Here is a 23121-nt window from a genome sequence, read left to right as displayed (position 1 = left end):
AATATTATGTAGCATTTATTTGTATATGTATGTATGTATACGCACACCTCCCACCAGAGCCGATATACAGCCATATTACACTGCTACTCATGTAATATTGCTCATATATAATATGTGTGTGTGTGTGTGTGTGTGTGTGTGTGTGTGTGTGTGTGTGTGTGTGTGTGTGTGTGTGTGTGTGTGTGTGTGCGTGTGTGTATTATGTGTGTATATATACATGTGTATAAATTAATCTCCCTCTTTTGTATTTTGTAGTACTGTATTTATACCATAGTAATCTGCTAGTGTTTGATTTGCTTTGGCTTTCTCTGGGTTAATTATAGTGATCTCCTGATTGCAACAGAGAAATACTGGAAAATCTCTGTCGACTGAGATGGCATTTCATGCTGTTTAGCCTTAAAATCTTAAAATGTTAGCAAAATCATCTGTTTTGTCATCAGTTTAGACAATATGCTAGAGAATCATTTAAATACTAGCTCTAAAGTGACATGTTTTTAAGCAACAATTTTTGCTGTTTTGACGTCAGCTGCAGATGTGAATAAATGGCGTAAGAAAGTAGTTCCTAGAACAAAAGTTTTTTTTAGAGTCTACGTTTTTTATTTTCATTTTTATACACACGATAATGCCGCCGAACTGTTGTATAAACGAAATATGGCTGTGTATCGTCACTGGTGAGACACTAAAGCACTCAGCCTGCTGCCTCGAGCCAACGCACACCTCCCACCAGAGCCGATATACAGCCATATTACACTGCTACTCATGTAATATTGCTCATATATATATACCATAAAAGAATGCATTTAAACAAAACTGATTTATTAAACCAATATATTTATTAAAATAAATTAAATACATTTTAGTCACAGAACGTCTTTAGAAATAAAAAGATAGTATGTTAAAATTCATGCAAAATATAAAAAAATAAACTACAAAATTTAAACTAAATTTAAACTAAATTTTGTAAATTTTATTATTTCTTGATTTTTCATTTTTCATCACTTTGTATTTAATATTTTTCTATAACATATAAATTTGGGTGTACTAGTTTTTGGACCGTTATTATAAGTTATTTTGTTAGATTAGCTCCAGATTTGGCTTCAGTACTGACTAATCTAATGTATACACACAAATATAATATTGTAAAGCATCCTATAGAAAATATTAATTTAATTGAGAGATTTGTAAGGGGTGTTCTTATGTATGCTGAAATTTCTTTATTAATATTTATTTTAGAATTGTATGTTTAGCAATCCAAAATTTTAAATATGATAATTTCCTAGGTGATAGATTGTGTCCTGCAATATACTATATTTTTTATGAGCAGCCCGAAAAATGGTTTTATCAATTTGTCAACAAAAATATACAGTATTAATATAATCACATATTATTTTATACGTTTTATATGCAAATTTAATTTTATGTAAAAACCAAAATGCAACATCTAGACTTTATATGCCATTTCTGTGTTAGAAAGACTGAATAATTTTTTTTTTTTACTTGTTCAAACTACATATTTAAAATGCACCGAATCAATACAATTCTTCAGTTTTTTTGAGATAACATATTTTTTATGTAATTTTGTAAAAACAATTAAGTTAACATAATCGATTTGTGTTGGGACTACATAAAGGAATTGTGTGAAACCTAGCATTTTTTACAATGTGTACACTTTTAAAATAGCTGGGTTCCACACAAACGATTTTTGTTGGGGCAAGACGAAGGAATTAAGTAAACTTTTAATCATAGACCAGCACAGCAGCACGAATAGGCGATGTGTCTGTATGGTAACGAACTGAACAGATTAAAGACAAAGTCCCCCATTTTCTAATTCTCGTACAAAAATGCTTGCTGCAAGCCAACAGCTTTGCTGCATCTTCCCTGACAGCATTGCGGGGAAAAACATGCAACAAACCTCGTGGATCATGGAAACAAACACATACGAGCCTTCTTGAACAGCTAAATACTAAATACAGTATGTGGACACGGTCTCACCCAGTCATTGGGTCTCACAGCTTGGCAGGTCTGCCTTGCCTTCGGAAAGCACATGCTCTCATGAATAATTAAGCAGCAGGGTCTTCTCATAGGATAGAAATCTCTGCTATGAATAATAATGAGAAACCGCAGAGTCATCACTCCACTTGCAGATTCACGCTACGTCACCGATTTTGATCCCCAAAAATGATTTTAAAGCCGGAAGATGAAATAAGTTTGAACAAAAGCTCAAAATTATCCAGTTTTCCCCACAAATAAAGCTGACAGGAGCTAACGTTGTCTTGACTGATGCTCAACACACCCAAATCTGTTCAAATAAAAAAGTACTCCAGGGTTTCTTAAACCTCTAAAAAATTAGTTGTTTCTGCTAATTTTAAATAAGTAGTTACAACCAGCAAACATAATTTTTTTGTGTACATATTTTTTCCAAACACATGTATAAAACTCACCCCTTCGTCATCATCCTCGCTCTTCATCTTGTCAGCGATGTATCTTACCCCCTTCACAGCCTCCTCCATGTCCGCCGAGCACTTCACCGCCATCCTCTTGCGAAGCTCGCTGTTATCCTGCAGCTCTCCTGCTCTCCAGCCGATGTGATTGGCTGAATCCTCATTCACGAAGAAGGTGGAATCGGCCTCATCAGCCTCGCTCTTCACTGGGACATCGGACGAAGAGTGCTGCTGGTGCTTCCTGCGAAACCTATCCCGTTTGTTGGACTCTCCCGGCCGTCGCATGAAAAGAAAAGCAGGCAAACGTACAAGAAAGTAGTATTTCACCCATTTGGGCATAGAGTGTGTGCTTGGCGATCGATGGTGCACATTTAGCACACACACACTCGTAACAATAGAAAAAGTCACTAAAACCATTGTGAACATTAAATACTTCCCGATGAGGGGCACGGCCAGTGATGTCGGGGGTACGATTTTGGAGATCAGTAGGAGAAACACAGTTAAGGCCAGGAGAACAGAAATACACAATGTGATTTTCTCCCCACAGTCTGACGGGAGATAAAAAACTAAGATGGCCAATGAGGTGATGAGGACACAAGGGATGATCAGGTTTATGGTGTAAAACAGTGGCTTGCGTCTGATGATGAAATCGTAGGTTATATCCAAATACGTGACATCATTTGGGTCTTCGTTTTTGCGACCAGGCAAGGAGACGATGTCCCATTCACCGCTGGGCTTGAAGTCGTCTCGACTGGCGAAGTCTGACAGCAATATGAGGTCTATTTCTGTGTGGTCGTACGTCCAGGAGCGGAACTTGAGCGTGCAGTTTTGCTGGTCAAAAGGAAAGTCCCGGACCTCGATTTTACAGGCACTCTTATAAATGGCCGGTGGAAGCCAGGCAACCTCACCGTTATTTGACACGACCGCATTGGAGTAGAAAGACACCTCATATGTCCCATCAGCACTAAAAATGACAAACACACTGCTTTCAATATGTTGTTTTAAGTGAAAAAACAAAAAAGGTGAGTATCTTATTTTGCTGGTGTGCATAAAAATAAAGGTGAAACTCAAAGTTTCAGAGAGTCAGCTTATCATTAGGGCTGGGCGAGAAATCACATTTCGGTATTTTTCAGATGGATATGTCAGTATTTTCTTTATTTTTATATTTGTACTTTAAATAATCTGTATTTGTTTTGCACTTGTTATATCCTACTTCATGCTGTCCAATTAGGGCTGCAATACATTGGAAAAATCTGACATTGCCATATTTAGTTTTGCATCGATATATTGCGATATAAATACAATTTCACCAGATCATTTGAATAGATTTGGAAAGATTTCATTCATTTAAAGGGCACCTATACTGAAAATCATCTTTTGAAAGATGTTTGGAAAGAACTGTGTGTAGGTATAGTGTGTCCACAGTCATATTGGGGGTGATAAAACCCCAATGAGTCTCTTTATTTATTTCCTGAAGTTAAAATAGGATCCAAATCTCTCCCATTTTGAGGCTCAACGTGACGGAGTGCGGTTTCTCCGCCCACCGAATTGACTGACAGCCGCTTATTAACATGTTGTCGTAGAAACATGTATAATCATATCAACAAAACAGGATGTGCGCAAAGCAACTGGGATTAAAATTCTGTTCAACTCCTTGTGATCATCAATCATCATTAAATGTGATCAAGAATTCAAGATCAAGAAGAGTTTTACAAGTTTAAAACATCTTTAAAACAGTGCATGTTTGTAATTAATTACAGTGATTTTTTAGAGCTGTCTTTTCTGAATCACCTCAGCTGCACGTCAGAACAATTATAAAAGATGATTCAATCCTGGTTTGTGGACATTAAATCAGGTTTATATTGTACATTAACATAGAGGATTTCCATACAGCAGTGCATATTAATATGTATTCTGTCACATTTGCATGCAAAAACAATGCAAAGTTAAATGTGTGCGCTGTATGTATGTATGTTCGCTGCGTGTGTGTGTCTGTGTGTGTGCATGAACTTTGTAATGACATTGCATGTCGCAGAAAGGCTTGAATTAACTCCACAACAAATACATCAAATAATCATTGGGAAAGTTCTTACTGTAGTATTTCTCACAAACGTTATGTGAGATCTGCTTTCTTCATGTCTGTCGCAGCTAAAGCGGAGACTGAGCTGAGGCACACTCTAACAGCCACATTGGAACGGTGGACGGGGAGAACTAGCATTAAAGGCACAGGCCACAAAAACAGCTACACTGTTTTCAGAGAAGAAAATTCTAATGTTATGAAAAGTATAATAAATAGTCTGACGGGTGTTTTGAGCTGAAACTTTACAGACACATTCTGGAGACACACAAGACTTTTTTAAATCTTGAAAAAAGGGGTAAAATAGGAGCTTTTTAAATCCACTGTTGTGATCAAGTCTTTTTTTTTTATAGTGCATCTGCATAATTTATAATAAATTACAAGCAAAATAAATAAATAAATAAACAAGACATTTTTTAAATTTTACTATCGATTAGTACCAAATTCCAATATTGTGACAACCCTACCATATAGTTCATAAAAATATATAAAGATATATTGTAAAAACTCAAAACACCGCCCAGCCCAATTCATCATCATGTGAACAAAACAGTGTCAGTCGGATCTCATTCCTTAAGATTAATGTAGTAACTCTGTCCTTGGAAAAGTTTAAACTTTGCCCAAATTCTGCATCAATGCAGCAATGTAAAAAAAATCATAACACAAGGTCTCCTGCTGCCACCTGTATTTTTTATAAAGATTCAACCTTTGCATTACTAATACCTCTAATAAATTATTTAAAGGGATAGTTCAGCAAAAATGAAGCATCTGTCATCACTTACACACCCTCATGTCACTCCAAACCAGTTTGACTTTTTCTTCTGCAGCACACACTAGATGAAATTTTCAAAATCAATTTGTTCCCCATGCACTGAAAGTCAGTGAGGTCCAGTGTGGTTTTGAACCCCCTTGAATTAATAAACAAGTTGAATCAAACTTTTAAAATTCCAACTTTTTTCCCAGCAGACAAAAGTTGCATTAGAATGATATGAGTGTGAGGAAATGAAGGTCTAAGACCTAAGAAGCCTGTTTTAATAATGCATCATAAGGGTATTCCCAAAGTCTGCATGAAATCAAAATGTACCATTTTTATTTTACTAGCACACATTGTTAGTCTTAAAGAGGACCTATCATGCCTATTATTACAATACGTATGTCTCTGATGTCCCTAGAGCATGTTTGTGAAGTTGCAGCTCAAAATACACAAGAAAATGATCTTGGTGACTGTCGCTTTAAATTCAAATGAGATTGAACTCTTTTCAAAAGATGGCAGAGTTAAAAACGTCTATGCCTCAGTAAAACAGCAGATTCTATACAGGCAGGGGCGGATTTAGTTATTTGGGGGCACTAAGCAGTTCCAGCCATGGGATCCAGTAGTCCTACAGTAATATGCACCCTTCATATTTGTATTTATTTAGCTGCCATATTCATATATGACTATGAGATTCATATATTATGTCTTGTTTTCTCTTTATCCTAATGCAATCAATATATTTTTAATTATTTGATTGCTTAAAATGAATTCATAACTAAAAATATTAAATAAACTCTTTGGTTTTTGAAACTAAATCTTCATCTGATTTGAATGCTTGGCTGATACATGACTTGGGGTGGGAGGGACAGATTTTTTCATGGACATAATAACTATGGTAAAATTGTATTTGTCAGACACTCTCCAAACAAAATGTTACAAAATGCCATTATATATAATTACTGAAAAATTCTAGGTATTTATTGGGGGCCTAAATCCACCCCTGAAAACAGGACTAACATTATCTCTGCGAAAAACTGAAAATATCAGAAAAAGTGGTTCAGAAGAAGACTTATACAGTTTTCGTTTGTGCATCCTGTTTTTATGTATTGTGATTATAAAATAATCTAATTATTTCATGTTTACCATTAGAGGCTGGCTATATTCACACACTGTTGCCACACAGCTGTGTTTAAACCTCTTATAAAAGTGATTTTTGCATAATAGGTTTTTAAGGTAAACAATTAATCCATGCAAATTTTAAAAAACTAATTTGCTTTGGAAATCTAAAACCAAAATCTGAGAGTCTGCTTCTGTTGTGGAATGACAGCTCTTCTCTGAAGATGTCAGTTTTTCAGCTGTTTGCTGTAAGTGAAAGATGACAGGAGGAGCACATAAATAAAACCCCACCCCCTACTAAGTGTGGTTTATTTTTAAACTAATTTTGAGAGGATCACGTGCTTATGATTGAACACAGCTGGTATCTGGATACACTATAAATAACCAGAGTTTTCCACTTCAGTCATCTTCGTCTTGAAGAATCCCCCTTCCACCCCTACTCCTCCTCTTCTCTGATAGAGTGGCATGGCAGCCCAGAGGTTAGCACTGTTGCTTCACAGCAAGAACGCCGCTGGTTTGATCACTTACCGAGCAGGTCAGCGTTTCTGTGCAGAGATTGCATGTTCTCCCCGTGTTCGCATGGGCTTTCCCTGGGTTTCCCGATTTCCTCCCTCCATCCAAAGACATACACTATAAGTAAAATGACTACTCCAAAATAGCATCTTGGGACAACTCTAAGCCAGATATAACATTTATAAGCAAGGGAGTTCTCGAGACCTACCTGAGCTCAAAGGCTCAAAAGCTCCTCTCGCCCTTGAAACGGGAGGGAGCCCCAGGCTTTAGGATCTTATGAGTTCAGGGCTCTCTCCCGGGACAGCATGCCGAACAAGCTTTATTATCAATCATCAGCTAAGTGTGAACTCTTAAAATATTTTGAGCAGAAGCAGAAGGTCAGATTTTGATTAAAGGTTAGTTGTTTTTTTACTTCATGTAGACTTTTAAGAGCTATATACAGTAATGTCTTACTTGTTGTACAGGACGATGTCAGGCAGCCATATATGTTGAGAGGGAAGGCGAACTTTCCTCATCCCTTCATACTCCTCTGGATCCCACATCAACCGATAATCATTCCATACCTAAAATAACACACACTTTTTTCAGTGTTTTTATTGACCTCATTCTTCACATATGAAGGAGCGCAGCATTGCAATCTTTTTGGCTCAATACTCAAAACATTGATTTCTAGACATTAAAAACAGCTCGTTATGCTGTTTGATGTTGCAAACTGATATTTCCGTATTATATTATTATACTTATCATGTATAGTCATGAACACATGTTTGTAGAGCAAATAGTCATTACTCCCATAGGCAACTGAATCAGACGAACGAAAACAAGCAAACTTATACATTGCAGAATAAGATCAATACTATGGGGCTGTCGGATGCTTGATTCGGATTGGCTGACAAACGTTCTAAGGTGTCATTCCAAGGAACCGCACAACTAAAGCAATTACAGGCAGATTGTGACCCCATTACACACTAGATAATAGACATTTGACATGTAGCAGCTTTTATTTTCATAATAATTCAACAGCCTGTCGTCAGTTATTCCTCACTTAAAAATTCCAACCCAAATTAAAGCTTGTTTGCTCTTACCTGAGTAAGCCAACAGTTGGTGGTCATGATCTGCTCTCTCTCATTCTGAAATGCAAGTATTAACCTATTATGTGATACATAAAGTTGTGTATGGCATTTATATATATATTTTTTTTTTCTAAATGACCTACCACACTGATAAGCTGAGCAAGGGACACTTGGATTGCAATGGTGACCTGCTGGCTCTTGTTGACCGCCGGCCGGATCAGCTTATTGTACCGGTCAGGGGAGAGTAAATAGTTCACCAACCGCTCCTCCACTTCTGCACACCAAACAGCTGGAACAGAGACATGAAGAAGTTAAAAATGTTTTATTATATTGATAAATTGTGATTTATGTAATAATATGAAAAAATTATTTACTCGTGATCCAAATTTTACACTTGGCAAGTGGCAAATGTGGCAGAAATAGGTTTGTTGAGTAAAAATGGGTACGTTTTTTTAAGGAAATGATATATGGTTTAAATAAATGTTTTAATTGTAAATTAAAATGTGAGAAGTATGGAAGCTTGTATTACACGATGTGAAATATTTTTAAAGGTAATTGTTCCACACAATTCTAACTTTTTCTTATAATTTCAAGATTGCATACCACAATTTCTAATTTATTTGCACGACTGCAAGTTTATATCACTGAAATAAATTACAATTCTGTGAAAATTAAACAATATATTTATAATATAATATGATATAATAATGTAATAATGTAATACAATATAATATAATAATGTAATAATTTAATTAATTAATATTAAAATAAAATAAAATTATATTTAATAATAATGCAATAATTTAATATAATAATATAATATAGTATAATTAATGTAATATAATATAATATAATATAATATAATATAATATAATATAATATAATATAATATAATATAATATAATAATTTAATATAAAACATTATTATATTATATTATATTATATTATATTATATTATATTATATTATATTATATTATATTATATTATATTATATTATATTATATTATCATTTATTCATTCATTTTCTTGTCGGCTTAGTCCCTTTATTAATCCGGGGTCGCCACAGCGGAATGAACCGCCAACTTATCCAGCAAGTTTTTACGCAGCAGATGCCCTTCCAGCCGCAACCCATCTCTGGGAAATGAATTATATTATATTATATTATATTATATTATATTATATTATATTATATTATATTATATTATATTATATTATATTATATTATATTAATAATATAATTATTAAATTATTCTAAATATTGAATTTTAGTTTAAAAAAAAAACTTTTACATTAAAGGAAATTTCACCAGTACAATTTAAAAATATATAAATTTTATAATCTGAACTCCATAACCAAACAGCTTAACAAATATAAAGTTATATTCATATAACTAAAAAAATATAATGGCCAATTAAAATCAATGACAATCAAAGTGCATCAAATCAATCAAAGTGCATCATCTGGAACACTTTACAAGCAACCAAAGTTGGGACTCCAAAGAGTAAGTTTTTAAAAGGAAGTGAAGCCCAAAACTCTGCTGGTGATTGTGTGGCAGAGTCTCTAAGGGACAGCGAGTCAGGACCAATGGCATCAGTCTGAGGACGAGCAGTGCAGTGTGGGGACAGAAAGCACTGAGACTACAAGATTGAAGCTGACAGTAGAAGCACTGGGGCAGAAGTCAGGATTCAACACACCATCAGCCCGCCTGTGTTCAGTCACACACACACTCTGCATCTGACTAACAGATCAACAAGTACAGCTCAAACAGCAGAGAAATTAAATCAGTGGCATGATGAGGAGTTTTGGGGGAAATACAGTCGAAGTCAGAATTATTAGCCTCCCTTAACAATTAGTTCCCCTGTAAAAAATTTCACCAATTTCTGTTTAACAGAGAGAAGATTATTTTAACACATTTGTAATCATAATAGTTTTAATAACTCATTTCTAATAACGGATTTATTTTATCTTTGCCATGATGACAGTAAATAATATTTGACTAGATATTTTTAAAGACACTTCTATACAGCTTAAAGTGACATTTAAAGGCTTAATTAGGTTAATTAGGCAGGTTAGAGTGATCGGGCAAGTTATTGTATAATGATGGTTTTTTCTGTAGATTATCAAATAAAAAACAGCTTAAAGGGGCTAATCATTTTGACTTTAAAATAGGTTTAAAAAAACTAAAACTGCTTTTATTCTAGCTGAAATAAATCAAATAAGACTTTCTCCAGAAGAAAAAATATTATCAGACATACTGTGAAAATTTCCTTGCTCTGTTAAACATTCCAAGGGGGGCGAATAATTCTGGCTTTAACTGTATGAGAAGAGACAAATGAACTCTCTAATCCACTTTTTTGGAAATCACTATTTAAAATAAACATTTCAAAATGGCAAAAATGCCAAAACAGGCAATGACATAAAGCGAAACAAAACGAAAGAAAACAAAACAAAAACATTTCGGCTTAGTCCCTTTATTAATCAGGGGTCACCACAGCGGAGTGAACTGCCAACTTATTCAGTACATGTTTTACATAGCGGATGCCCTTCCAGCTGCAACCGATCACACGGAAACATCTATACACACTCTCATGTGCACACATACACTTACCCACATACTTAGCTTACCCAATTGACTTATAGCGCATGTCTTTGGAATTTAGGGGAAAACAAAACTAAATGAAACAAACCAAACAAAATAAAACTAAATGAAACAAACAAAACAAAATAAAACAAAACTACATGAAACTACACAAAATGAAACAAACAACACAAAATGAAACAAAACTACATGAAACTACACAAAATGAAACAAACAACACAAAATGAAACAAAACTACATGAAACTACACAAAATTAAACAAACAACACAAAATGAAACAAAACTAAGTGAAACAAAACAGAACAAAATGAAACAAAACAAAATTAAACAAACAAAACTAAATGAAACAAATGAAACGAAATGAAAAAAACGAAATGAAAAAAAAAACCAAATTATGGAAAGTATTAACCACAATTGTTAGGAATGGCTGTTTCTCTTAATTGTTTTTTAAAAGCTTCTTAAGACACTTTAAAAAAGCATTTAATTCGTCATTGTCACTGTCATTTAATGCAGTTTATTATTTTTTTGTTTTATTGATTATTGCGGTGTGACTTTTGGCATGTTAATGGAATTTTATCTAAGCTTGTAATTCTGGCTTGATTTGCATTTTATCTGTTGTTGTATTTAAGAAAAGTGCATCATAAATATAATTTATTATTATAATTATTATTATTTAAAAAAATATAATAATTAATACCCAAAAAAGTGAAGGTAAAAATATGTACATTTAAAAGTAATTGAAACATTTTAATGTAATCAAATTTCCAATTAAAGATTTTGTCAAATAAAATTGCAAACTTTGAACTAAATTTACTGTGTAACTTGAATGCAGTATATCTTAATCATAGAAAACAAATATCAGTTGGCTAAACAAACCACTGTTGTTCAAATGACTTACCTAATCAACCTAACTTGCCTAGCTAACCTAATTAACCAATTTAAGGTTACTTTAATAGTGTTACTTTAAGCTAAATATTAGTAACCCGCAAAAAAGAAAATTAGATGACAAGTAATAGCATGTACTGTCATCTTATTTAAAAAAAATCTCTCTATTAAAAACCTAACAAGAGTCCAGATAATTTTATTAAACGAGTATCTTGTGTTAACTTCTCACCAAATACTAAATCATCCATTCATTTTCCTTCAGCTTAATCCCTCATTTATCAGGGGTCGCCACAGGAGAATGAACCACCAACTATTCCTGCATATGTTTTACGCAGCGTATGCCTATCCAGCCACAACCCAGTACTAGGAAACACCCATACACACTCTCACACACTACAGCCAATTTAGTTTAGTCCAATTTACACATAGCGTATGTCTTTGGACTGTGAGGGAAACCAGAGCACCTGGAGGAAACCCAGGCCAACACCAGGAGAACATGCAAACTCCACATAGAAATGCCAACTGGCCCAGTCAGGACTCCAACCAGCAACCTTCTCGCTGTGAGCCGACAGTACTAACCACTGAGCCACCGTGCCACTCTCACCAAAAACTGATGTATGAAATGAATTAGCCCTTTATTTAAATAAACTCTACTCTACAACTCTACCATAAACATATCTGCAAAAACACAATCAGCTTCTCAACACAAATGTTGATGCTACCTGTTACACCTACAGCTTATGAATGTCAAATTTCATTACCCGCACACAAGAATTAACATGTCCATTATTAAGAGTCCAGACAGCTGCATAAAGAGCCCCGCTCATCTGTAAATAAGATGCACCGAAGCAACAATCCTCATGATTCACAGACAACATGCAGAGGGTCATGCAATCCTTATGCCGTTAAAACCCTATGGGGATGATCATTCTTAATGCCAAACATGAGTCAGCAGTGGAGCCCTTCACTGCTCCATCAGCACACATTGGCTTTATCACAGCCTCTCACATTACAGCGTATGAAAGCACAGGCTGATGGTAATTATCATAATGAGGGTTTCGAGAGAGAAAAACAGCACGGTCATAAATGAACACAACATCACAACACACAACCGTGCAAGTTTTCATTCTCAATGGCTTCATGTTCTGCATTAGGGGCATCATGCTGAAATATCAGGTTACGAGTTGATATTATAGAGAGCAACATAAAGATGAAGTAATTTTTGTGCTAATTTGAATGTAACTCAATGGATGGCTTCAGGTCTTGTACTAGTAAACACACACATCTATATGTACTGTGTATACAGTACACGGTTAAAGTCAAAAGCATTAACCCTCTTGTGATTTTTTTTTCTTTTTTAAATATTTCCCAATTTATGTTTAACAGGCAAAGAAATCTTTTACAGTATTTCCAATAATATTTTTTCTTCTGGAGAAAGTCCCTTTTCTTTCATTTTGGCTAGAATAAAGGCAGTTTTTAACAATTTTAAGGTCAATTTTAATAGCCCCTTTAAGCTATATTTTTATTTAACTGTCTACAGAACAAACCATGGGTGACAATGATTTGCTTAATTACCCTACCTTGCCTTATTAACCTAATTAACCCAGTTAAGCCTTTAACCTTCTACTGAATGCATTATAATTAAAATATTTTACAGTTGTTTTTTTTTTCTTTTGTTTGGTCGCGTTTGGTGAAGGGCTGCAGGGCTCCAGTGGGAGACAAACTGGCCTCCTTCAGATGGAGATACAGCATCTCCATCTCGTCTGATGTTGGACCGGATCAAACGACATTCAAAGATTTTTTGCTTGCAAACCAATTTACCTGATTCATGTGTAATAAATATCCATGGCCTTTTTTTCTTTACCTACCACTGGACTAAAGTAACTAGCTAACAAAAAATAGAATTTGAGGCAGTAGAAGATGTGGGCCTTCTTTCTTACATAACAAATTACTTGCGCATCAGTAAACAAAGCTGAAATGCAATGAACGCACGTTTCCATTAAGCAATCATACATCCCATGTCACAAAAACTGCCTTCTTTTATCAGAGAAATACTGCTAAGTTACAAAGTATGCTATCTATCTCAGATGCAGAAAATCTAGCCCATGCTTTTATCACTTCTAGGCTGGATTACTGTAATACTCTGTTTGCCCAGCATCCTCTATTAGCAAACTTCAGCTAGTACAAAATGCAGCTGCCAGAGTTCTGACCAGGTCTAGAAAATATGATCATATCACTCCAATTTTATCCTCCTTACACTGGCTGCCTGTTAAGTTTCGTATTCATTTTAAAATATTGCTTCTTACCTATAAAGCTTTAAATAATCTAGCTCCTGTTTATCTAACCAACCTTCTGTCTCGCTACAATCCCACTCGCTCTTTATCTCAAAACTTAGGGCTTCTGGTAGTACCTAGAATAGCAAAGTCGAGTAAAGGGAGGTACTTTATGAAATCTTGCTGTATGGCATCAACGTCTAACAGTGGATTCAACTTAGAAATTTTAAATTTAGAATTTTCTTTATAAATAATAATTTTATTGTTTGTTTAGATTTAATTGGTGTTGCAGTATTATAAGCTTCAACACAGAACTTATAAATGACACTATATACATACTTTCCAACAACTCATATTCCTACAGCTTTCATTTATTCTATTATTTTTTTGCTGATATTAATATAAACAAACCTAATATTGTATTATCATGTATACTATATATATAAACTCTCATGGCGTACTGCGGTTCTCACATGCCCATTGTTGAGGTTGTCTCTAACTAACTGAATCAATTTAACAGACAAATAACAAAACTGCCAACACAAATGATTTAATGCACAAAAGCGAGACCAGAATAATGCCCAAATATTCAAATAATATGATAAAGTAGCAAATTCAATTATCAAGTATCAAACAAAAATGAGTTCAACTCGAGTAAGGGGGCGATAATGAAGCCAATCAAAAGAAAAAAATATAACAAAGCAGTTCTAACTCATGAATAACTCCTTACCTGGCCAGAAAATGATGAAAAGAAAAAAAAAGGCCTATAGTGCAGTTCGACGTATTCTTCCCTATACTGAACTGTAGAATAAAATTAATAGAAAGATGACGTTCCTTTCTTACCTGATGTCTTTAACAATACATTTACTACGTGTTTGCAAAATTGAAGTCGTTCAACATCTTCCCTATCCACCTTACTCTGAGAAAAGAGTGAACTTGAGGAGGTATAGCTCGGGAATTAAAAATTAACTGACAAATCAATCGAAATAAAAATGAACAAAAAACAAAAACAAATCTCAAAGTGGGCAAAAGTAATGCAAAATAATTTTGCCCAAACAAAAGTTAAGCAAAAACAACGAAAATCATAATCATGTCAGCAAAATACACGAAAAACGAGATTAAAAAAAAGCGCTCTCCAGCATGTCATGTGACTTAACCAAAGCACACCATTGGCTACACTAAGATCTTCTCTTTCCAACAAAACAATTCAATGTTGGTCTTAATGAAACAGTGTTAAATTAACATAATTGTCATGTTGCCATATGGCAACACCATGCGGTATTCACTTTAAGCTGAATAGTATCTTAAAAAGTATCTAGTAAAATATTATGTGCTGTCATCATGATTAATAATTAGTTTTATAATTATTAATAAAGGGACTAAGCCGACAAGAAAATGAATGAATGAATGAAAGAATATATATATATATATATATATATATATATATATATATATATATATATATATATATATATATATATATATATATATATATATATATATATAAACTAGCTGGATAAGTTGTCAGATCATTCCGCTGTGGTGACCCCGGATTAATAAAGGGACTAAGCCGACAAGAATATGACTATTTATACAACAGTTCTGTTTGGTTCTTGAATCTGATTGGCAGATAGCCGTGATATATTTAAGTAATATCAGCACCCGTAAAGCCTATTTACCCTTTGTATATTACTCCGCCCACATATAACCAGCAAAAAGCAGACACTACAGATCTAAAGTTTCAAAGACGCTTGCTCAAATGTTTAACTGTCAGCTTATGATTTGAATCCAAGGCGGAAGAAAGTAGTTCCTCATACAAAAGGGTTTTTGAGACTCTCCATGTTTGATTTTGATTTTATATACACAATTATGCCGTCAAACTGTTGTATAAACGCAATATCACACTCAAAGCAGTGCGATATGGCTGTATATCGACAATGGTGGGGGCACTAAGGTACTCGGCCTGCGGCCTTGTGCCAACGCACGCCTCCCACCAGTGCCGATAAACAGCCATATCACACTGCTACTCGTGAGATATTGCTCAAATATTTGTATATGTTTATATATATATATTTATATATATATTTATATATATATATACATACATACATACATATATATATATATATATATATATATATATATATATATATATATATATATATATATATATATATATATATATATATATACATACATACATACATACATACATACATACATACATACATAATTACTGTACCGTTTATTATTAATTTATTCCATTTTGTTAAAGTATATTATTATCTTTTTCTGTTGCAGTTTTCTTTTAATTTAACTGGTTTGTTAATTTATTTTGGCAGCAAGGGTCATTATGGGAAAAAAATACATCCTTGATTGAACAAAATGTTTTGTTAACTTGGGAAACAAAATCACAAATAAATATATCTTTGAAAACCAAGAGCCGGATTGCTACACTCTATTCTAAATTTTGCATTCATTACAGCATCAACAGTAATATAATTGTGATAGACACACCATCCTCAGAATAAAAATGTTGCCATCTTAAAAACACGCATGGAAGATGCTTTCCACAATGACTAATATGATGAAAAAAAGAGTTACTAAAACCCAGACTTGCTCAGACAAGCCTCATGTCCTGCTTCAGGGCTCTTCACAAAAACACACACTCCTAACCAACCATAGACTTAAAACACACACACTTGCACCATCTCAAGATTACACAAAACAACACACACACTCACAGTTGCTTGCACTGAGCTTTTCCACCCAGATGCACTTCAACTCTGTGAATAATTCAGCTGCACTAAAATAAAACCTGGCTCATCACACAAACAACCACAACAGATACACACACCAACACACACAAAAAACCTGGACTAACTCTCTGAATACTTTACTAGAGATACAAAAACACATCAGAGTGTTTAATATCAGCACTGGTGCAAAGATGTGCATATAAACAAATCTGAATCCCAATGAAACATAATTAGGCTATGCTGTTTGGCTGTCTGCAAATGTGTGTTACTAGTGTTGGAGTGGCATAAATATCCACCAACTGAATTATTAAAAGATATACTCCATCTGCGGCCAAGCTCTACTGCATCAAACATCTTACATTAATACATATACACATAGTTGTGGCCCTAAAGTTACCCCAGTGCTGCAGTTTTAGGTGGAGTGTGTGTCTCTGTGAGAATTTTGATTTTAATTTGTGTTACACTTCCTTCAGATGTTTCTTTCTTTTCCACAACACAAAATAATTACTGTGGCTGCTTGTTTAAACTACTTCTTAAAAATGAGCTGAAACAACACAATACTATAAAAAATGTTGAGTTATTTATTTAACCTAATGGTTGAGTTAAACATATTTGGTGCTTTGTTTGGTTATTTTTAACCTTTATTAGTTTATTTATTAATAACTCAACCAGTTGAGTTAAATATTTGGTGCTTTGTTGGGTTATTTTAACCTTTATTAGTTTATTTATTAATAACTCAACCAGTTGAGTTAAATATTTGGTGCTTTGATGGGTTATTTTAACCTTTATTAGTTTAATTATTACCAACTCAACCAACTGAGTTTAATATTTGGTGCTTTGTTTGGGTTATTTTAACCTTTATTAGTTTATTTATTAATAACTCAACCAGTTGAATTGAATATTTGGTGCTTTGTTGGGTTATTTTAACCTTTATTAGTTTATTTATTAATAACTCAACCAGTTGAGTTAAATATTTGGTGCTTTGTTGTTGTTTTTTTAACCTTTATTAGTTTATTTATTAATAACTCAACCAGTTGAGTTAAATATTTGGTGCTTTGTTGGGTTATTTTAACCTTTATTAGTTTATTTATTAATAACTCAACCAGTTGAGTTAAATATTTGGTGCTTTGATGGGTTATTTTAACCTTTATTAGTTTATTTATTACCAACTCAACCAACTGAGTTTAATATTTGGTGCTTTGTTGGGTTATTTTAACCTTTATTAGTTTATTTATTACCAACTCAACCAACTGAGTTTAATATTTGGTGCTTTGTTTGGGTTATTTTAACCTTTATTAGTTTATTTATTAATAACTCAACCAGTTGAGTTGAATATTTGGTGCTTTGTTGGGTTATTTTAACCTTTATTAGTTTATTTATTACTAACTCAACCAACTGAGTTAAATATTTGGTGCTTTGTTGGGTTATTTTTAACCTTTATTAGTTTATTTATTAATAACTTAACCAGTTGAGTTGAATATTTGGTGCTTTGTTGGGTTATTTTAACCTTTATTAGTTTAATTATTACTAACTCAACCAACTGAGTTGAATATTTGGTGCTTTGTTGGGTTATTTTTAACCTTTATTAGTTTATTTATTAATAACTTAACCAGTTGAGTTAAATATTTGGTGCTTTGATGGGTTGTTTTAACCTTTATTAGTTTATTTATTACCAACTCAACCAACTGAGTTTAATATTTGGTGCTTTGTTTGGGTTATTTTAACCTTTATTAGTTTATTTATTAATAACTCAACCAGTTGAGTTGAATATTTGGTGCTTTGTTGGGTTATTTTTAACCTTTATTAGTTTATTTATTAATAACTTAACCAGTTGAGTTGAATATTTGGTGCTTTGTTGGGTTATTTTAACCTTTATTAGTTTAATTATTACTAACTCAACCAACTGAGTTGAATATTAGGTGCTTTGTTGGGTTATTTTAACCTTTATTAGTTTATTTATTAATAACTCAACCAGTTGAGTTAAATATTTGGTGCTTTGATGGGTTATTTTAACCTTTATTAGTTTATTTATTACCAACTCAACCAACTGAGTTTAATATTTGGTGCTTTGTTTGGGTTATTTTAACCTTTATTAGTTTATTTATTAATAACTCAACCAGTTGAGTTGAATATTTGGTGCTTTGTTGGGTTATTTTAACCTTTATTAGTTTATTTATTACTAACTCAACCAACTGAGTTAAATATTTGGTGCTTTGTTGGGTTATTTTTAACCTTTATTAGTTTATTTATTAATAACTTAACCAGTTGAGTTGAATATTTGGTGCTTTGTTGGGTTATTTTAACCTTTATTAGTTTAATTATTACTAACTCAACCAACTGAGTTGAATATTTGGTGCTTTGTTGGGTTATTTTTAACCTTTATTAGTTTATTTATTAATAACTTAACCAGTTGAGTTGAATATTTGGTGCTTTGTTGGGTTATTTTAACCTTTATTAGTTTAATTATTACTAACTCAACCAGTTGAGTTAAATATTTGGTGCTTTGTTGGGTTATTTTAACCTTTATTAGTTTAATTATTACTAACTCAACCAGTTGAGTTAAATATTTGGTGATTGTTGGGTTATTTTTAACCTTTATTAGTTTATTTATTGCTAACTCAACCAGTAGAGTTAAATATTTCGTGCTTTGTTGGGTTATTTTAACCTTTATTAGCTTAATTATTGCTAACTCAACCAGAGTTAAATATTTGGTGCTTTGTTGGGTTATTTTAACCTTTATTAGTTTAATTATTGCTAACTCAACCAGTTGAGTTAAATATTTGGTGCTTTGTTGGGTTATTTTGAACCTTTATTAGTTTAATTATTACCAACAACCCGATGAGTTGAATATTTGGTGCTTTGTTGGGTTATTTTGAACCTTTATTAGTTTATTTATTACTAACTCAACCAGTTGAGTTAAACATATTTGGTGCTTTGTTGTTGTTTTTTTTAACCTTTATTAGTTGAATTATTGCTAACTCAACCAGTTGAGTTGAATATTTGGTGCTTTGTTGGGTTATTTTTAACCTTTATTAGTTTATTTATTAATAACTTAACCAGTTGAGTTGAATATTTGGTGCTTTGTTGGGTTATTTTAACCTTTATTAGTTTAATTATTACTAACTCAACCAACTGAGTTGAATATTAGGTGCTTTGTTGGGTTATTTTAACCTTTATTAGTTTATTTATTAATAACTCAACCAGTTGAGTTAAATATTTGGTGCTTTGATGGGTTATTTTAACCTTTATTAGTTTATTTATTACCAACTCAACCAACTGAGTTTAATATTTGGTGCTTTGTTTGGGTTATTTTAACCTTTATTAGTTTATTTATTAATAACTCAACCAGTTGAGTTGAATATTTGGTGCTTTGTTGGGTTATTTTAACCTTTATTAGTTTATTTATTACTAACTCAACCAACTGAGTTAAATATTTGGTGCTTTGTTGGGTTATTTTTAACCTTTATTAGTTTATTTATTAATAACTTAACCAGTTGAGTTGAATATTTGGTGCTTTGTTGGGTTATTTTAACCTTTATTAGTTTAATTATTACTAACTCAACCAACTGAGTTGAATATTTGGTGCTTTGTTGGGTTATTTTTAACCTTTATTAGTTTATTTATTAATAACTTAACCAGTTGAGTTGAATATTTGGTGCTTTGTTGGGTTATTTTAACCTTTATTAGTTTAATTATTACTAACTCAACCAGTTGAGTTAAATATTTGGTGCTTTGTTGGGTTATTTTAACCTTTATTAGTTTAATTATTACTAACTCAACCAGTTGAGTTAAATATTTGGTGATTGTTGGGTTATTTTTAACCTTTATTAGTTTATTTATTGCTAACTCAACCAGTAGAGTTAAATATTTCGTGCTTTGTTGGGTTATTTTAACCTTTATTAGCTTAATTATTGCTAACTCAACCAGAGTTAAATATTTGGTGCTTTGTTGGGTTATTTTAACCTTTATTAGTTTAATTATTGCTAACTCAACCAGTTGAGTTAAATATTTGGTGCTTTGTTGGGTTATTTTGAACCTTTATTAGTTTAATTATTACCAACAACCCGATGAGTTGAATATTTGGTGCTTTGTTGGGTTATTTTGAACCTTTATTAGTTTATTTATTACTAACTCAACCAGTTGAGTTAAACATATTTGGTGCTTTGTTGTTGTTTTTTTTAACCTTTATTAGTTGAATTATTGCTAACTCAACCAGTTGAGTTGAATATTTGGTGCTTTGTTGGGTTATTTTTAACCTTTATTAGTTTATTTATTACTAACTCAACCCATTGAGTCAAATATTCAGTGCTTTGTTATGTTTTTTTTAACCTTTATTTTGTTATTTATTTAATGACTCAACCAGTTGGGTTAAAATTTTGACTTTCAAAGTTCAACTGATTTAACTGACACAAAACAGCTGTATTATTATGCGTGTTTAATGTTGTTTTTGCGTTATAAGGATTATTTAAGCTATAACGCAATAATATTCTAGTTATTTTTTTTATCAAATTAACCCTCTGTGTCATTTTTTTTTTATCCGTTTCACCATCCAGGACCATCTTTTTAAAGCGTTTGGATGTGGTTACTGTAGACACTGAGTGAAGCCTGCTGCAGCTGCTGGATGGTCTCTACAGCAAACAGAGCTCCATATTCTGCTCCATCAACAGAGGATTTCTTGCTTGTACAGTTTATAACTGTCTACTTTGGTCTGTTGCTTCATTGTTTGTGATTCTTAATCTGTTTTAACAAAAGTGTCTGTAACTAAAATGCAATGGAAATAAAGCATGTTCTTTATTTTTTTTTAAACTGTATGTTATTTATTTACACAGCCATAACTGTAAAACTAAAAGTAGTTCTAGTAGCAATAGTAATACCAGATTGGAAAAAATAACATTTAATCAAAATAACCCAATGCACTGGATTGAAATAACCCATAGTTTGGAATGTGCTATAATAACTCATAGTTGGCTTATATGTTGGGGTATTTTTAACCCAACTATTTTAACAGAGTATAGATTTTGGGGGGGACAACTTAATTATTTTATGTTCAATCCACTTAAACTTGTTAACTTAATTTGTGTTGGAATAAAAACTAAAAATTAAAGGTTTTGATAAAGTAATTTATTAGAATCACAATAATAATGTTATGAGTTGTTTATCCAGTTTGTTCAAAGTAGCTGATTCATTCTGAAACAAAAAATATATATATTTTGACCCATGTGCTGGGGAAAACACACTTCTACTTAGAAAAAATGTTATGATTTCTACAACAAGCAAAGAGCTTCAGGGATCTGGGAAAGAGGAGAGAACTTAGAATTTTTATGAACTTTAATGTCATTACATTTTAAAGAAATGGATACTTTCCGTCAGCACTACATGGACATCAGCATTACAGAGATATGATGTGCAATATAATTCAAAAATGAGTGTTTACATGATGTGTAGAGCCAAAAAACATCTCCAGAGTTTTATTTGTTAGGGCAAGTTTTAAATGTTAAAACTGTTAAATATTTATCATTACCGAAAATATGAGTGATGTTAATGATATCTACAGAGAATGTCGAAAGTTATATGCTCAAGCAAATATGCGAGAAATGTGAGAAAGTTTTATTTGTGTAGGATGCAGGTTAAGGTAAACCTCTGTAGAACTCACTGTAGTTCTTTATACACAGCTCCTTTGTGGTATAAGAGAGTCTCCATGAGCTGCAGGTTGCATACAATAATTGTATGAGGATTCTTCTTAAAAAACATAAATGGCAGTTCAAGCGGATTATTTTGTAAGGTAAGAGTTAGATCATTTTTTGCTTTGATGAGAAATTTGACCTATAAGTCTATTTGTCGCTTAAAGAAGTCTCAAAATAGCATTTTGGTGTTGTTGATAAAACCTAGTGTGTGTTATCAGTCACCTTTAATGAAATATTGGCATGACTGTCTTTTTTAATGTATATTGTGTGGTTTGTATAGTTTTGTCTGTCTTTTGTACTATTGGACCTAGTGTCCGGAATAAACAGAATACCAATTAACAAAAAGCGACAGTTTTCCAAAAAGAAATTTACAAATATTCAAAGAACTGCTGCTTTTTTCTTACAGTATGCATCCACTCCAGAAAGAACATAGAAAACAATTCATACAAGATAAAATTGTAAAAATAAATATGATTTCTGAAGGATCGTGTGCTACTTGTTACGTTAACCAGCGATCGTTCTCCGGAGATCGCTGGTTTCCACTATACTTGAACTTCACTTCCGCATTTCCCAGGACTACATATTCATACATGCACCTCTTCCAAAGACCCAGTCCTGGTCATTAATCTATCCTGATTGCAATCACCAGCTGAACCTTGTCACAGACTGATATTTCACACAGTATTTAAGCAGCACACACACTCATTCACTTTGCCGAGTCTTGTTCACTGTTAAGTAGCATTACAACGCGTTTTGTCAGTCTTGTTATCTTATCTTGTCTACCGACCGTTAGCCTCTTTGTCTTTGCCTGCTGCCTGCCTTTCTGACCTCTAGCCTGTATTCGACTGTGATTCTGGACTGCCTGTATAGACCTGTTTGCACCTGTGTTGACCATCGCTTGCCTGACTACGAATAAACCTGCATGTGGATCTTACCTTCTGTTGTG

The 23121-nt window shown here is 32.9% G+C and overlaps 1 protein-coding gene across 5 annotated transcripts in view; it reads right to left on the bottom strand.

Annotated features, from left to right (window-relative positions):
- The window catches only part of chrnb5b (cholinergic receptor, nicotinic, beta 5b), a 42021-nt gene that overhangs the window by 1222 nt on the left and 17678 nt on the right, over positions 1 to 23121 (bottom strand). For 4 of the 5 annotated variants that reach the window (XM_087282075.1, XM_087282077.1, XM_087282076.1 and 1 more), the window contains 4 exons: positions 8118 to 8263; positions 7987 to 8031; positions 7355 to 7464; positions 2442 to 3405 (listed from right to left, as the gene is read on the bottom strand). In XM_087282075.1, the coding sequence (XP_087138201.1) occupies positions 2442 to 3405; positions 7355 to 7464; positions 7987 to 8013 (1101 nt within the window). In that variant the 5' untranslated portion in view covers positions 8014 to 8031; positions 8118 to 8263. Of the gene's footprint in view, positions 1 to 2441; positions 3406 to 7354; positions 7465 to 7986; positions 8032 to 8117; positions 8264 to 12220; positions 12387 to 23121 lie in introns of those variants that run through there. The other variant, XM_087282078.1, reaches the window with a different exon arrangement.

Source organism: Danio rerio, chromosome 14 (assembly GCF_052040795.2).
Source record: "Danio rerio strain M-AB ecotype USA chromosome 14, GRCz13ab, whole genome shotgun sequence".
Taxonomy (NCBI): Eukaryota; Metazoa; Chordata; class Actinopteri; order Cypriniformes; family Danionidae; genus Danio; species Danio rerio.
Note: the sequence above shows the minus strand (reverse complement) of the source record. Positions and strands in the feature narration are given on the sequence as shown.